Genomic DNA, 18,144 nt, shown 5'->3' on the forward strand with positions numbered 1-18,144 from the left:
AACGTGTAAAAACGAGAATTAATTAAGCATTTTCACAAAGATCCTATTACTTAAAACTAATTAAGAATATAATCAAAACTTATCTTTTCTCACTTTTCCTTTAGCTCTTTCTGTTTCGCTAAATTACTTTACTTGAGGAATAAGTGCCAATAACTGCGGAACTGCGGAAGAAAAGATAAAACTTGTTCGCTTAAAAGATATTTCAAAATTGCCTTCGAACTTATCGTGCCGCGATTTTAGCTCCGGATCCGTCCAACGGACACCGTCTTTTAACGGCTCCCGGCACGTCGGAAAGTTTTCTACATTACGTCGAAAACGATCGCGCGAAAGTATCCATGGAAGAAAGAAACGATCCTAAGAACCATCACGGAGGTGTTTCTTCGCGGGATCCGGTTACACCTCGAGCATCTTTGGGCGTCTTCTTACGAGAGAGATAATGAAAAATTCTCCCGCGCTAAACGAAAACTCTTCGCTCGCCTTATCGCGCCGTAGCCGAAGCGGCGCGTAGTAGTAATACGATAATACGGTAAAAAGTTCATCATTCCGTAGCTCGCTGTTGTTATTCGCCGCATCGTGAAACCATAAATCCGCGCAAAAGAGCAACCTCGTACCCCCGCGCACGCGCGCCGAGATCTTTCTCGTTTCCATGCACTATTCTTTCGCGAGTTCTCATCCTTTTTCCTGCGTCTACCCGCCAGTCCACATACTCCCCCCCCCTCTCTCTCTCTCTGTCTCTCTCTGTCTGTCTGTCTTTCTTTCTCTCTGTCTTTCTCTCTGGACTCTTTACTAACTTCGTCTACCTCACTCTTTATCTCTTTGGCTCTGTCTATCTTTTGTTCTCTCGCTATCTACTTCTTTTTACTGTTCCACCTTCCTCATATGCTCACCCGAGAGATCGTACACCACATATACGACTCTCCTTCTTCTTTGAACCCCCCTTCTTCTCTCTTCCCCTTGTCGATCCCCCGTCAGTCCGTGGCACAAACCGACGAGTACCGAGAGACACTCTTGTGTCGAGGGCTCTCGCCGGAGAGAAAAGCCGTAACGACGTAACGCTCTTGGGACGTAACAGGGAGAGCCGGGTGAACCTGGACCGCCGGGACCACCCGGTCCGTCAGGAGCCGAGGGTCTTCCCGGGCACGAGGGCAGACAAGGGATTCCGGGCGAGGTCGGCGCACCAGGGGAGAAGGGCCCGCCCGGGCCGATCGGACCCATCGGCCCGACGGGCACGCCTGGACTTGCAGGTCCCAAGGTGAGTCCGAGAGAAATTAATCCACGCCGTATCTCCGGTTACACGTCGGCCATGTCCCGATCTTTGGGACATCGAGGTATCAAATGTCATCCGTTTCCCTAGATTTGAAGAGCTTTCCTCGGTCAGCTGTCCTCCTCTCGGCGTGACAGGTGGCATTCCGTCACGAAAGGGGTGAAAGTAGCATGCGTTCTCTTGGTGGAGAACGCATGGACATTGAAAAGATGAGGGACAAGTGATTTATTTAAAAGATTTTTCTAGTACTATATATACTCTTTTTAATATATTGAAATATTTTAAAAAATATCCCATAAGGAATTTTTGAAAAATTCTATTAAAATTAATAAATCTCATTCTCGAATCCTTTTTGCATATAACGGTAATTTTCAAACATGTCAAAAATGTTATTACGGAAATAATTAAGCGAAGTTGAGATTGCATAGAAGTAGGACAGATAATAATGCAGAAACTAAATTATCTCCCGAATAATGATGAATAATTTTCATTAATATTAATTGAAAACGTGCGTTAAAAGAATTTATAATTATCCCAAGATTAAAAAAATGAAGACAAAGAGCAAAAAATATAATATTATAAAAATAGGGGGCATTTCCGCGTAAACATACATGCGTTTACATAATAATAGTGACAGATTTTACTTTCATAAATATGTTATGTCACATTGTTGCATAAATTATCTCTATTACCGGTTCGTTAATGGCTGAATTGATAATACGGAGTTTAAACTTAACTTTATTTACCCAATAGAAACTATAAAGCGTGATTTCACGCATAATCGTGGGCTTGCGTATTACGAAATATCAAACGTCCGATACCGTGTTCAAAATTCCGCAGGGAATGATTTAATATTACGGATATATCACCGCAGGTAACCACGTTATACCGTGGAATTATGTAATGATCACGGGGCCGCGAGCTTTCAAGTACGTGGTTTGAAACAAATCCAGCTAATCTCACGGGATTTTGAATTACTCTCAAATTTCAACCGGCGCGGCGTTCTCTCAATTTCGCTTAATCGCGATGAATCTTTCAAATCCAATTGGCGCAAAGGCGAAAAGAATATGCATTGTTTTTCACGCAAAGGCACTTTTTGCAATTAAACAAGCAAGCTATTATGTATAGCTGGTCCATCGTTAAAAAAGAAGCGCAGCGTTACATAGGTATTATACACTTAATATTGCGTCATTCAAGAGGTTACGCAACCGATAATTATTAATGGAGTACAACAGAGCGATTACAGAACAATGGAGTATTAATTACGTCCGGCGCATTGTTAATTTAATCCAACTATAATTAATTACATTCGAAAGCACGTTCCTGCATATTAATTACTAACGCTTGATACTGCCACGGTAAAGGATCATCAAACGCTATCCATTTAGGAAAGTGTTCTTTTAATTAACTTGTTCGTACTCGCTGGTACAGAATTGTCGCGGAAAATAAATAAGATAATTTCATTTTCAGGAAATAATTATTGTAATGAAGCGAGGAATATATGAGGGAGGCTATGTAGTATGTAATAAATATCGAAAAGTCATCGAAAGTTTATTTTCGACAGGGTGACAAGGGTGATAAAGGCGATCGGGGCTTCACGACGACCTTAAAGGGTGAGCAGTTTCCAAGTGGAGTATTCGAAGGCCCACCTGGTCCACCAGGACCACCTGGTAAGCATACAAACGAGATAATCTGCATACGAAATAAATGATTAAACATTACGCGTCAATTGCAATTCCCCGTGAGGAATACGAGAACGGCGTTACGGTAACTCTCTACGAATCTTCTGTGCAAATTATTTATTTCGTCATCATTTCATTTTGAATTTGATATCTTTATTTGGTAGCTTTATCCAATTGTATTAGGAAATCACATACCGGGCTGAGCCCAATTTGTTTTTTCGTTACTTGCATAGTCATGTTTACTTTTCATTTTCTCGACAGTATTTTTAGTTAATATTTCTAGTTTACACGTTTTATTATCGTTTTATTAAAATCGATATTTTTCACATTATTCTCTGTTTATTTCGACATGCTGTATAATCTTCCACTTAATAATCCCGAAGAATTCTTTTGAATGGGCAGTGCGCGATTAAGGAATCATTAGTATCGCGATCCGGCGAAAAAAACGATTAATTGTAAGTCGATCCGTGCCGCGATCGTTCGGAATCGGAACACGACGAGCTGCACTCATCCGTGAATCGATTATCTTCGCGCGTCGGCGTGACCTCAGGCGAAGAAAACGCGGAAATGTTTGATGAGGAAATCTTGACTTGGATGACCGTGCAGGTTGTTCCTCGAGAGGATCGAGAGGCGATCGCGCGGTTATACGGTGGGCGTATACACGTGCTGTGTCTCGGCCGCATGTAGTAATGTATGCGGCCGTGAGCAAATCTTTCTTTGCCATTCGCGCGAGCTTCCTTTTTTTTTCTCTCTACGCCGCCACTCGTCCCGTGCGGATAGGACGTTAACCCTTCGGGAGTTGAGTGTCCGCGAGGAGCACCGTCCAAAAAACTGCGCTACGCATTTATATACATGATGGTATCTCGAAATTCATACTCGGTTTGTCGTGAAATTAATCTCGTAAAAATGGCGATCACACACCCACACGCAAGAAACATTAGGAAATTTTCTGTAGTGAAAGAAAAATATAATTAAATGTCAACGTTATATTTAAGCATTAAAGTATTACTGTGCGCAACGTTACTCTGAAGGATTATATAGTCATACAGAAAGTAAATAGGACGTGTGTGTGTGTGAAAAACAGATTTTAAAAATGCAGAAGTAAATTTTGTAAAAAATTGGATTGGGGCTTTATAACACAATTAATCTAAATTTCATTAGACTAACATACTTAGTGGTATTAACGTTATATAAAGATGCGACCGACGTGAAATTTCCATGAAATATTCGCCGAGAAAAAGCGCGCCGCTATATAAGTGCAACCGAGAAATCTGTTGCCTCCGGGAACTGTCACGACAATTCCGAGATACTCCGCGTGTAAAAGATTCAGCTCCCTGGTTAAAATTACAAGGCAAGAGACACCACGCGCAACGCTCCTCGTGAATAGTGCAGAGGGTAATAAATGCGCACTCCTGAGGCACGGCGCGTTCGCGCGAGCCGAGGAATATCTCGTCGCGAAAAGATGCGAGCGGCGACTGCCGACTTAAAAAAAAAAGAAAAAAAAATTTCGACCCTCCTCGCGCCAATATCTCACGACTCGGTCGTTCGTCAATGTTCGCGCGCCACCCCGCCGTATACTGCGCGACGACGACGGCGAGAAAATGATTTACGATCGCGGACGTATTCAGAATCCGATCTCGCTACTCTCGTAAACGACCGTTTACAGCGCGCCGTGTTGACCGTGATACGTTGGATATTGGCAAAAGCGTCGCCGAGTATCAGTTACCTGCCTCGCGACATGATTGATCCGCGGGGAGAATTCCGTGATTATAATTGAGTGTGAATCGCGTCGGGAAAACAGGAAAACACCGAAACAGTTTTAAACACGCTCGTTTACGCTCTGAAATCTTTAGCTGGGTTTAAAGAGACTGTCGGAACGTGATAATCGTTGGAAATTACACGATTTATGCATTTGCACCGAAATACACATGCTCGTTTCTCGAAAATAAATCAATTTGATTCGAATAGCATTGGGATTAATCATTTCTACAATGAAAGCTAATTAGATAATATCTCGAGATCAAATCCTTTTATCCTAATCGAGAACAAAGTAAAGATAAAGACTTTAAAAGGGATTTAATAGAAAGACCGAATTAAATCTTTTTCGTAGAGCTTGCGAATTTTAGATGGAGAGCTTTTACATCGATTTATCTTGTCGCGCGAGAAGGTAATCTAGCCTTGGTAAGATAGCTACGGCGAAACGATCGTGTCGAGGACACAACGTCGCGAAAAGCGTGGCTAGCAAGCTGCGAGTCCGATGGATTCGACAGAACGAAATTACGCGAACGCTAATCCGTCTTTATACCGTTGCGCGACGACGGCAGAGAAGCAAGGACGAGTAACAACGTTTCCGGGCATTATACATGCGCGCCTGACAGAATTAATTTAGCCACATACAAATCCGTCTCGCAATTTCATGGCACGAACTGCAGCGAGCGCGGGAGTCGCGGAAACTCTCGGTGTTGTACAAAGCTACTGTCGATATTGTACGAAGTCGTATTTTAGAATCAACGACGTGCGCCACACCGGCGTATTTACTCTGGCTCGGCGCGATCCGCGAATTTCGTTTCGTGCACGCGGGAACAGTTTTTGCAGTTGCAGCTTTATATGGTAGTTGTGACTTTATGGTACAGATAAAACATAGAAAGGTAGCTCGTGCGTGTTGAAACATTGCAAGTTAACAGTTTATAGGTATATCGATGCTATTCGCTACAGGAAGATAAGCAAATTTTATATTTACTCTTTGCAGAGAAGTTTTTTTCTTTATAAAATATAAAAGAATATAGTTGTTATTTAGTCGAATTGAATTTATATAAATTTTATAGAGACAGAATATTCTCTAATCATTGTATCAGTATTACGGAAGTTACGACAAATGTCACTCTATTACTGGCGAGCAAATGAAAGAAAATCTTATTATGCAGATATAGAAGTTTCTTTGCCGTGTGACAGAAACAACATTGATCGTTCTCGTTGCGACGTACCATGTTGTTAGCTGTCAGTTCTATCGGAGAACCGTAGACGCGATAAGTCAGAATTTTGCTGATAAAATAGTAACGGTTGAATACGTCGCCATAAATGAAGTGTTAATCCGTACACTTGACAGACCGTAATTCCAGTTCTTAGCCGCTTAAATCTTGATTGATAATGTTACATTCGAGTTTACATTGCGGCATTTCGGCCGATCGCGTTACTCGTCGTAAAATTTCTTATAATTCGTCTCGTTCCAAAAATCGCCGCGAGCCGCGTTTCTCTCGGTCCAGATATTCACTTCCGTAAAGTTCCGATCACGCGATTCGTCAAACGCCGCCGCTCGGCGTTCGATCACTCGAAGAGAATCTTCGAAAAACACCGCCGATCCCGGAAATTCCGCGCTGCTCGTTCGCGTGCGTGCGTGCGTGCGGACGAGCCAGCGTGGTGTGCGGGCACTATGTTTCATCTTATGCACGGCACGCAGGGTCCCCGGGCGAGAAGGGAGAACTGGGCCCGACAGGACCGCCCGGCCTGCCCGGCGAGAAGGGTGCTCGGGGAAAGCAAGGGAAGAGGGTAAGCTTCAGCGAGGTCCTCCGACCGCCGCCGACCATCGACCAAAGTAACCCCCCGTATACGACCATCCGCCCCACCCGTCCCCTAACCCAGCCGTCCCATTCGTCCCGACCGATCCCGTTATCCGTTGATTGAATCCGAACGTAGCAGGAAGCAGAAAGAAATTAAAAAAAAAACGACAAAAAAAAAGGAAACGGAAAGAAAGGGATGGTCCATCCAATCTGTTCCCCCGATATCCTCTTGAACCCCCCTCCCCCCTTTGCATCCTGCGTCCCGCATGCTGCGTGCATGCTTTTGCATGGTGTAGCGAAATACATCGGACACTCACGTCCCTTCGGACGCTGATAACCGCATGCCTCTTGACTTGAATTGTCACTACTTAGATCCCTCATGTTGCGTAGCATGACGTAACCGTAGTTTATTTTCGCGTGGGAGTACAGTCTGTCTTTTACATCGCGTCACAACACCATGCCTCTTCAGTATCTATATATAGGTACATATAGACCGAGTGTTTTAGCGTCAGCGGAGTTTCCGTCGCGCGGCGGCTCTAGATTGCCTGATTTGATATTCCCGATTACGTCGCTCTTAATTCCGCGTTGTAATTGGAGGAGCGGATCTCGCGTCGCATTTGCGTTTACATTTCGATTTTGTCACATTTCGTTTGTTTGCTTCGATTTCGAGAGTGCTAAACAACTTAATTTACAGAATTGGTAAAAAATGTATCATTCTTCGATTTTTGCCTAACGACGATTTAACGAATGTCACAGCCATCAATTATCCCGGTAAACTTAAATTTGAAATTGCGCTCGATTCTTCCGGAGATTTCAATCTTCTGTTTTTATCGATTAAATAATTCTCCGCAATTCCGCGGAGAACAAACGCCGTAATTTTCCTTTCTGCGCGAGAAAAACGTCCGGCTTTCTTTTTTTCGTCCATCATCCTCGCTTCTTCTCGCCTTCTTGGTCTCGTTCGCCCTACTTTCGAGCATCGTCGCCGACGTCTCGCGCCTTTCTCGCGGAATATTAGATTTCGTAATCCCCGAGATCTCCAGTCGCGAAAACGAGCGCGACTCTACGGGACGCTTCTTCGTGCCGCAAGCACGGCGCGCGCGTGCACAGCACGGCACGGCACACAGCACTCTTCACGCAGTCACGCGAGCATGAGCACGTACGTCACTCCGTCACATTTGCATCGTCGAATAAACTGCAGCCGAACAGCATCGTCACTCGGTTACGGTTACGGGCTCCGAGGGAAGCTCCTCCGCCGTGAGGCGATTTATAATCTCCGCGCTTCGCGAAGATGTTTGCATCCACGGACGGAATGTGGATGGGATGCGAGAAGAAACGGCGACGAGAAAGAACGCGAAAACGAATTCTCTCCATTTTGTTTTGCGTCCACAATTTTTGAATGCCGCGTAAAAAATTTATTTTTCGATTGATTAACTATTCCTCTTGTTTGTGCGCGCAATGTAAATTAACCGAATGGTTTTCAAATGCGGTCGCACGCGCATATTCGTTCCCCGTATAGAATCAAGTAACAGCGAATTTGAAATTCATACATTTATAAATTGACCACAGAATATTACACGTGTTATTTATTATTCGGCAACATTGTTACGGTTACGTCGCCATTCGATTCGCGAAATCATATATGTATATATCTTTTTACACGCGATATTTTCTCGCGCCTCCTTCGGGAGCTTTCCTCGCCCGCCCGTGTCCGTCCTCGGAATTGCATACATACCTCGAGCGACTGTCGGGACTCGTCTGTCCCATACAAAAAATGCGAAAAGAGAAACAATGACATGGAAAATGAAAAGAGAAAAAGAGTAGAATAGTAGGCAGGAACGGGAAAAGAAAGCAGGAAAAAAAAAGAAACGTTGGTGGCAGCAAATAACACGTATCCATATTGTGGTATCCGAGGCTTCCCCTCGGATTCTCCCTCTTCTCACCCCCTAACTCTTTCTTTTTCTCTCTCTGTTTCTCTCTCTCTCTCTCTTTCTTTCTCTTTCTTTTTCTCGTTTTTTTACCCTTCGCGCGAACGTCGAGACGTCGATCGTCTCCACGCATTCGTGCGCATCATCACCAGCGACATTCGCGAACCGCAGACTGAGCTGGCAAACAAACAAGCAAGCAAACGAGCGAGCGAACACAGGGGGTGGCGGGCTTAAAGCGTTCTCCTTCCGGCCGAATTACACGCCTACGCGCCTAACACCTGTAAACTAGTGCGCCTAAGAGCTTGGCGTACGACCGTACTGCTCTTTCGGGTCCATCGTAAGTATACTCGTAGATCTGCCGAGTGATCGTAACTCTCTCTCTCCCGACGGCTGTTGCAAACGGAGACCCCACACGCGGCGCATCCCCAGACCAGTTTGTACAACACGTTTTCCACGAATATCAATATCGCTGGAATTGAGAACGCGCGATGCATTTAATTATGTGAAAGACAAAGTGAAATTTTCTTGACGCATATATTCGTTAGCTCGTTCGTTAATTGATCCACTGATACAACGCGTGACTTCCTAAACGCTCGTGGTCGCATCGAAAATTAATGAAACGCTTCGGCGTGATTGCACTGACCATAGGTGACCACTGTGTGGCATTTAACGTGTTTGAAATTGTCTATGGAAATGTGATTCGAGATGTAATTTCATCGATGAAGTTTAGTTACTCTAATTTTGCAATATTAGTTTTGGAATATTAGTTCAAGATTCCTCTTGCTGTCCATTTTAATATACTTTTTGTCAATCTTAGCATGGTAAGCAAGTAGAAATTCAATTGTCTCCAAATATAATGTTATATAGGGAAATAGGAGTTAATCTAATGAAGAAAATATAATTCTATTAATTTTTTCTGTTTTATTTTAACGGCTCTTATTATACCTCGAATCTGTATTTTGCACATACAGTATTTTAGGATGTATATAACGAATTCTTTGCTAAATTAAATATAACAATTGAAATGATTGAAAGCATAGAGCACTATATAAATTAGTTGGTCAAAAGTTCTTGCAGAGTAAATTGAAGACTTGTACAATAATTATTGTTCCACGGAACAAAATTTCATTAACAAAATTAATTTTCAAACACGCTCATTTATATTTAATGCAAAAGTGTGTGTTTCTTGCCGTAATGTGTGAAGGTTTCACCTGTTCATATGTTCATGACAGAAAAGTATTCCGTTCCATTTCGAAGTTATATTAAATTCTCCGTAACTCTGTGTATTTTATTTTCGTGGATTTACAGCGAGCCGGTTTTTGCAGCGAAGTGGCTAGTAAGTCAACGGTACCCTTTTGGCGATTTTACCACGTGCAATGCTAAAAGCATGACAAACTTTTGATTAATGAATAAAAGAACAAATCCACGAATTTCACATTTTCCAATGGAAAAGTGCATATATCCAAACGAATAAACCAAACTGAATTAAGGTGCAATGAGAGACCGAATGATATTTACTAAAGTTTTACCACATATAGGAGTTAGCAAAATATCTCGTACTTTTCTTTGCGTAAAATTAAATTTTCTCTCTTAAGGTTTGTTCTCAATATAATTGCAATTGCGCTTTCTAATTTTTTTCGCGATTATGGAGTACCGTAGAATAATTTCGCAAGTAACGGAAATGTACGTCTACAGGAGAGAAACGCGACTAAATGTACGAAATATAACGCAAGTCTTGTAACCCCGTGGCCCTTATAGACGCGGTCTCAGACGCTGAGAGTTACTTCGGGGCAACTTCGGCAGTTCCGCTGCAGTTTCGCGGTCGAACCACGACGGTAAACTCGCGGATACACGTGCCCGCCCGCGATACTTACCTCCGGCTCACCGAACCGTAAAATTCGCCATTCGACCACAAAGCAAGCTCGCTCGCAATTTCGCCCGTCCGCTCGATTTGCCTCTCTAACGAGACGCGAAGCCGGGAGATGCTTGTCCCGGATACGCTGCGTGCGTCCCGATTGCAAAGCCGCGGCCAAGTGTACGTCTAACTACAGCTAACGTATACGGAGTGTGCCAGATTTGTTCAAAAATATCTTGGAAATGGTTCCTCGATACCTGCAGGGGTTAATCTCTTTTGAAAGTATCTTGACTTTTGCGACTGGTCCTTTAAGTTGTTTTTCATCAGATTTAAATTTATTCCGGACATAGAGTAATCTAGCGATCCGACATTTTCGCTAAGGAAAGCCAGACCTCCAATATTCGTCGAAGAACCCCTGAGATATTTTTGATTGGACCACCGTGTAGATGTCCGTCGCATTCGCCACTGTCCTTTTTGGGATGACGGAGGCGATATCGAGCGCTTTTGACAGCGTGCGTGCGTGCGTGCGTGTGTGTGCGCGTGTATAATTAGTGAGTAGTGATCCTCGGTGTGTAGCGTACGTAGCTTGTGTAACTAATTTGTGTTTATGTAGCGAGTAACACCATCCCACTACTTCTCTCCCGTATATCGGTTCGATTCACTAATCACTAATAACCACTACTACCCCTGGCTTGTTGTTGTGTTGAGGTTCTCGCAACCCTATCGACCGGCGATCGCAAGCGCCTGCAGGCTGTCGCGTAAGTATTCAAAGTATGTAGCTTACTGTCGCGACTATGGTGTCTCTCTCTCTTTCTCTCTCTCTATGCTCTATTTTACGCGCGATATTAATATTATCTGTTTTTATTTAATAATGTTTCTGTCGGTCCTACCCCTCGTTCGTCCCTCTCCTTCTCTCTCGCATAGTATTTCTCGTGTTTACATTCCATTTATAATTATTATAATTATTATTTTGTGAATTTAATAAAAAACATCTTTGTTTTTGTTGTATTAACTTGCTAATAATATTTCAAGGTATACAAATCAAATGTAAATGGTCCACGTTACATTTTAACGATGCATGTAAATTGAAAGTTTTTATTGCTGTGTAAATGCACGGAATTGCCAATATATAATAAATCACAATTTATGGGATACCTTTTTGCGTTTTGCGAATAAGAAAGGAACCTATTAGGCACAGTAGGACTGGCTCTACAGGTTGTAATTATGCGGGGAGACTATAAATCATAGATATATTATCGTCTAGCACGAGAGAGAAAGAGATATACTATAGTAGTCCTCGATTTTCTACTAAATTTTTACCCCAACTAACGAATCCTGTATAGTCGCATGAGTGTTAGTAATCGTTGTCTACGTCACGATGTAATCACTGATACTCGTTTGAACCGCAAGTGTGTTTAATTGTGTAGTGCAGAAGAGTAACTGGACGATCTTGGGCACCTAAGATAAAAAAAGATTATGCAGATTTCACGTATAAAGACAAATTGTGAAAATTTAACGGACTATTCAAGGTACTAAGATCGTCCGAATAATTGACGTAGATCTCGAAACGCCATCCTCTCCTCCTCTCCCTCCTCTCTGAAAGAAGACAGATTAACGCTTCGTTATAGAAGCAAAAATGAAAAAGAAAAATTGACAGCGCACATGGAGGACCTGGTTGGATCTGACCTTGCAGTGTCATTGTAGGGTTTCAAGGGTGAGAGCGGTTTGGCATTGGCGAGGGGTGTCCCCGGCCTGCCGGGTCCGAAGGGTGAGCCCGGCGAACGGGGTTACTGGGGCGAAAAGGGCGCCATGGGAGACGCGGGTTCACCAGGTAGATTACCACGAAAGCCATTCTACCGCGGCGGGAAAATTGGCGAGGATAAGCACCGAAAAAACGATCGTATCCGCCCCCTTAGATTCGTGGAGTATCCTCCCACGAAGATTTCGCGTTTCCTTCGGCCGCGCCTCTCTACCCTCGTGCACCCGCGCGAAAAATTCGAAAATTATGCAAATTCGTGTGATCTTTTCTAGGCCAATGGTTAGCAGTAATAGCCACGTCTTCTCTCCTAACATACGATCGACGACGTTTAATACTGCCAATCAGATTTGATTTCATTATTAAAGTTTATTTCCTGTTTTTTTTCTTTTGTCTTTATTTGATTTGTGAAGAGTTCAATGAGAGGAGCGTTAAGATTCACGGCTTATCAAATTTTTTCTAGGAAAATAAATATCAAATGTTCGTCACACGGTTCGTTTAATTTTAGTCGATCTTCAGTGGCACCGCACCTTCTTTTGAATATTTTTGCATATAATCGTATGAAAGTATAACGTCTCATAATTTCACAGTATATGTGCGAAGTGAACGTGATGTTAAAAAATCGTATTTTTCCATTTGATTATGCAAACGTGCAGAGAACAATGCGGGTCCACTGAACACAGACACGCGAGATCAGTTCGGGTTTCTTGTTTAACTTTCCGAAGATATGTAATAGCGGAACGATTCGAAAAGTTCTTTCACGAAACTTGAAAACGACCCCGCGTCGGTTCCTAGGGAAAGAATTCGAAGGCTGTGCCCTCAATTCTCTTCCGGATGTAAAGCGGCCAGCGCTTCGCCTTCCGTGAAAAATTTTAATCAAAAGTTAATAACGCCGATTCGTTCGGCGAGGAAATTAAATATTAATCCGTTTCGCGTCGAATTGGATATTTAATTAAACGTTTGTTTTTCTAACAGGGTCATCGGGGTCGATCGATATTTATCATTGCTATTCGCGTCGCGAATATTATTGCGCGTTTAGCGACAAACGTTGAAGCGTGACGGTCTTTTGACGAGTGCTTTTCAAAGCGTCAATCAAGGTATCGGCGGAGTATAAAAAAGATAATAATGCATTGACAATATTTCACTGACTGTCGCTTTAAAAAACCGGCGTGTAAACCAAATATGTCCAAGCACAAACGAGACTCGTCAATGTGTATAAATAACGTCGTTGACATACGAAACTTTTTTGTTGTTTAAAAAATTACCCACCATTTTTTCACCGTTAAAAAATATACGAAGAAATCCGCGTGCATTTAAAGATCCCCCGATTGACAATAAACATCGAGTGTGTCTCGCGGGTAATCCCTCGGGTGAGCTATTCTACCGAGACGCGATAAACACGCCGGAAGTATTCCCGGCACGGGGGAAGTCGCTCGGGGCAAAATGAGAAAGTTGGAGGCGGAAAAACGAAGGCGGGGAAGGAAGGCGAAGTGGGCAAGTGGGCGCGCGGGGGAGGTTTTCTTGCCACGCGCGCGTTTACGAAATTGCGGGGCCGTCATCGATCTCGCGCTGTCTCGCGCGCGCGAATTAATCTAACTTCGGCGAGCTCGAAGCAAGCGGGCGGCTCACGGCCGGCAAATTCGCTTTCAGGGCCCAAGGGAGAGGTGGGACTGCAGGGCTTACCGGGACTTAACGGAACCGACGGCGATCCCGGTATCCAAGGACCCCCCGGATTACCGGTAAGTGGAACGCAAATGAGAAATGGTTCCTCCCAAATCTCGTCCGCCATGCCCTTTACGACGTAATATTCGGGAGACATACCGTGCGTTTTACAAAGGTAGCGAAAATTTAATATTCCTCTCGTCGTCGGACTTTTGCACAATGTCACACGGCGTATTTTACGTTGCAACGATTGTTGAAACAAGTTGAGAAAATGCAAGAGAATTCCAAGAGAATTCGAGGAAAATAAACTCGTAGCATATATTACATATTGTTCGCTATATTTTCCAAAGCTTCAAGATTTAGCGTTTCTTTCGGTAGCATCCGCATGTTATTTACGTAACTGATAGATTTTAATGTTATAAAAATTAACGCGTGCATTATTACGTAAAGCTTTTTTTTAGTCCCGCCAGTAATAAGTAATCGCCGCGTATTTTGAGGATCGGGTTGAATATCATTCCGTGTTTCCGCGCAACTGAATTCTCGTAATGTGATAAACGTTGTTCAAATAGACATTAAAAGAATATTAAGCGCATTATTAATTCAAAAAGAATACATCCACAATATATTAAATATCATAATATATTCGTTAAATGTTAGATATCCCTTCCATTGCGCGCTAAACTTTCAATACAGAATACTTGTAATATTATATCGAATGTTATATCAATGCAACTCTCTGATCAGTTGCACTATAATATTATGTAATGTTATACAAATATCGTATGTTGAATCTAATTAATATGCGCGATATTACGTAACACGCAGAGGATTTTTTTATGGAATTAAGGAAGAATAAATCTGTGACATTTGATGTACGCCGCGTCTCTCTTTTCAGGGAATATCCGGACCTAAAGGTGAAAAGGGCGACTATGGCGACATTGGTCCCCCCGGCCTTATGGGACCTCCAGGTCTACCCGGCCCACCGGTACGTAAACGGCCGTAAACGCCATCGCTCCAACGGACCCGTCTTATCGTAAATATTTTATCTTATGTGATTCTGTCGGTAGGGCTATCCCGGGATGAAAGGCGAAAAGGGAGAAAAAGGCGAATCGGTGAGTACGTTTGTCAAATTTGTTGCTTGCGTTCATCGAACTTCGAACTGCATTCCGCTGCTTCGAAAATTAATGTGACACATTATAATTAATCTCTTTACTCAATAAGGAAAAAATAAAAGATTAATAATATAATAAGACTAACTAGAGATTGGATGATATATAGAAAAAATTATATAAGTATAATGTGAATTACATGGTATATAAAAATTTCTATTTAATATTTTTTATTCATATATCATTTTTAACTATATTTTTGGTTATTGTCTTTTTTTAACATCGTGACATATAACCGAATCGCGTACACAGCAAAGTTCATACGAAATACGATCTAACCAGTGCGATTTCACAGAAATTAGTTTCATTTCGGATCCAATAAATTTAAGCAAGATTCTATTATCGAAAAATAATACATCTTTTACGATCAATAAATGCAGCTGCTGCTATTTCCGATTGATCGCGAAGTTGGGGCGCATCTCTTCCATAGATGCCATCGTATTTTTCGTCACAATAGCTTCGCCGATCGCAGTTTCGGTGCGATCGCGATAGCGCCGAAACTGCGATCGCGGCGCAGGCGGTGTGTTAGGCAGAATCTCACGATAAAATGAATTTCTTTTCATGGCTGGGGCACCGACCTTCCACCCGTAGAAGTACAAAAAGCTCAGGCGAAGACAGGTATGTATGACAGTTTGTATTCGAGATATCTTCGTGTCTTCATCCTCGATCGCGCGACAAAAGAATCGTCCTTGATCGAGGAAGGATGCGCGAAAGAGGATCCTTAATGTTACATCGAAGAGCATGTAACTTGATATTGATGCGACATATGTATATGAACACGGCGAATGCGTGTTTGTTCGCAGGGAGACGGCACGTTCGAGATGAACGCCGGGGAAGTGGTAAGTTAAATCTCTCAGGATAGCGCGTCCTCGCGAATGCGTTCGCTATTGACCACGCTATTTACACGCGGTATACGGTAATGTCAAGTTGAAAAAAAAAAAAAATACGGTGAATGGATATCACTTCGCTTCCGTATCGTCCATAGCTGTTTGAGCGTGTTTTAAATTTTCGTCATCGCGACATCGACTCTGTGTTCCGTTATGGCCGCGTTTTATGTAGTTACGTAACCCTTTGCGGCACGATTTATGGGGATTATAAAGTGATTCGACCAAAGCTGTAAAAATTGTCGAACAAAATCCGTTTTCCCTCCTCGATTTTACGGTACATTCATTCGCGTTGGGGATTTATAGGAATTTATAAATGCATTATTTATTTTTTGATAATTATATTTGATTAAAATCTACAAGCAAATCAATTTTAGAACTCGAAATTGATTCGCTGCGGAGGAGCAACCTTTTTTTCACCGGTAAGCGTCGGTGCGATCGTTTTTAATTCGTAACGTTGTCGAAATGCGTAGATAATGGGCCCGCCTGGACCTCCAGGACCCGCTGGTACCCCCGGACTACAGGGCCCACCCGGGATCAAGGGTGACAGAGGACACGATGGCGCCAAGGGCGATCCTGTCAGTAACTATTATCTATCTGTTGTGCGCGCATATAGATATAAAAACGCAGTTACACGCGTTCGCGTTCGCGTTCGCGCGATGGAAAACGAATGTTGATTTCTCTCTCCGAGACTACAGACATCGAATAACAGAATCGATCTGTTTGCGTCGCCCCCGTTTCGTACGCAAAACCGTCGTGAAAACCTTTTACACATCAACTGTAGCATTATATTTTTATTTACCTCCGTTATACTATCACTGAATTTGGGAAACGTAACGACTACAGCGAGTCCAGTTATGATCGCAATAATAGATGACGTTATTTTTTCGCGTTATTAATCTAGTTGTTAGTTCAAATTGTAGCGAACAAAAAATGTTTACAACACATTACAACTAACGCGATAAAAAAATTTCGTTCACTCTTTTCGATATTTTAAAACTCTCTAATATCTCTTTTTTTTCATCTCGCGGTGATGTTAAAAGTAAATGACGTGTCGAGAAAAATATTCGCGAGGTAAAGGCAGAAAGGAACTCGCCGAAGGACGCGCGTGGTTGAGAACCTTCCGAACGCAAGGAAGATCGCGTTTGCGATGTGACTCTCGAGGCGTGAAGCTGTTCACGCTGGTGATCTTTGAGATCACCTTTTGGCGTGATGCGCGACACCATCGCGATGCGGACAAGCCCGTTCTCACGCGCCGCTCTTTCTTTTTTCACGTTACAGGGAGAAAAGGGTGGCAAAGGGGATCCTGGTCCGATGGGACTGCCCGTATGTATTTTCTCTCCAGATTACACACGGCATGCACACGCACACATATATACACACACACGCGCACATATGTAGCCTTAAGCGCGCTCTAAAAAGGAAACGCGGATACAGGACGCACAAAGGCAGGATAGAACGCAGACGGGACCACCCCCGAACGGGGATTCTCGGGGGGAAAAAAAATCCTGTGTCCTCGCTTTTGCTTTTTCTGCAAAAATCGCGTTGCGAAAATTCCGCGAACGTTGCGTTGTTAGCGTTAGTATCTCTTTCAGTCAATTTTGTGAATTTACTGCAATCTATCGATACACCTTTCGCGCGAAAACAGAGGAAAATATAACATCGTCTACGAGTTTATCTTTGACCAACACCCCCGAATATTTGACGTATGAGATTTCTTTCCCCATTTCTTGGCAACTTGAAAAACTTGAGACTGAAAGGGTTGTAGGGTATTGGCACACGTGGTATAATTAACGAATTGGACTTTATCGGCAGAAGTAGGTACACGAGAATGAAAGACGGGAGGAGGCGTGCGCACAATGTTACGAAGGTATACGCAATCTCTCTGCATGACAAAAAGAATACGAATACGAATACAAGCGTTTAGAGCACATCCTGCACATATTCCTCATCCTCCTCCACAAGCGGCGGAAAAGTCGCGCGCTTGGCCATCACCTGCAAAAACGTGCGAGAGACCCCCGCTGACGGGGGGTCGCAAAACCGCGCGTCGAATCGGCGACGAGACATGCTGATGGGCGTTCTGTCTATCTACTTTCAGGGCCCCATGGGACTGAGGGGAGAGTCCGGAAAGCCCGGGGATTCCGGGAAACCTGGCGCCATGGTAAGATCGCGGACCTCCCGCTCCTAACGTCATCGTAACTTGGCGTCGCCGCCGCGGAATTCGCTGATAAGCCGATAAGTGCGTTCACATTATCGCCCGCGACGCAGCCTAGCGAGCGTGCCTCTCGATCGCCTCTCGAGTACGCTTGCTTCTGAGTGTACATACGATACATACATAAAAAAAAAAGAGGGGCATAGGGTAAGGAGGGAGCGTCGACGAGCGCGGTCGT

At 43.3% G+C, this 18,144-nt stretch overlaps 1 protein-coding gene across 20 annotated transcripts in view; it reads left to right on the plus strand.

Annotated features, from left to right (window-relative positions):
- The window catches only part of LOC139813746 (uncharacterized), a 138,489-nt gene that overhangs the window by 105,128 nt on the left and 15,217 nt on the right, over positions 1 to 18,144 (plus strand). For 18 of the 20 annotated variants that reach the window (XM_071779422.1, XM_071779425.1, XM_071779421.1 and 15 more), the window contains 12 exons: positions 1,073 to 1,252; positions 2,829 to 2,934; positions 6,404 to 6,492; positions 11,988 to 12,114; positions 13,690 to 13,778; positions 14,597 to 14,686; positions 14,769 to 14,813; positions 15,462 to 15,488; positions 15,674 to 15,709; positions 16,228 to 16,332; positions 17,036 to 17,080; positions 17,853 to 17,915. In XM_071779422.1, coding sequence (XP_071635523.1) covers positions 1,073 to 1,252; positions 2,829 to 2,934; positions 6,404 to 6,492; positions 11,988 to 12,114; positions 13,690 to 13,778; positions 14,597 to 14,686; positions 14,769 to 14,813; positions 15,462 to 15,488; positions 15,674 to 15,709; positions 16,228 to 16,332; positions 17,036 to 17,080; positions 17,853 to 17,915 — 1,002 coding nt within the window. Of the gene's footprint in view, positions 1 to 1,072; positions 1,253 to 2,828; positions 2,935 to 6,403; positions 6,493 to 11,987; positions 12,115 to 13,689; positions 13,779 to 14,596; positions 14,687 to 14,768; positions 14,814 to 15,461; positions 15,489 to 15,673; positions 15,710 to 16,227; positions 16,333 to 17,035; positions 17,081 to 17,852; positions 17,994 to 18,144 lie in introns of all 20 variants that reach the window. The other 2 variants (XM_071779437.1, XM_071779434.1) reach the window with 2 other exon arrangements.

Source organism: Temnothorax longispinosus, chromosome 5 (genome assembly GCF_030848805.1).
Source record: "Temnothorax longispinosus isolate EJ_2023e chromosome 5, Tlon_JGU_v1, whole genome shotgun sequence".
Classification (NCBI taxonomy): domain Eukaryota; kingdom Metazoa; phylum Arthropoda; class Insecta; order Hymenoptera; family Formicidae; genus Temnothorax; species Temnothorax longispinosus.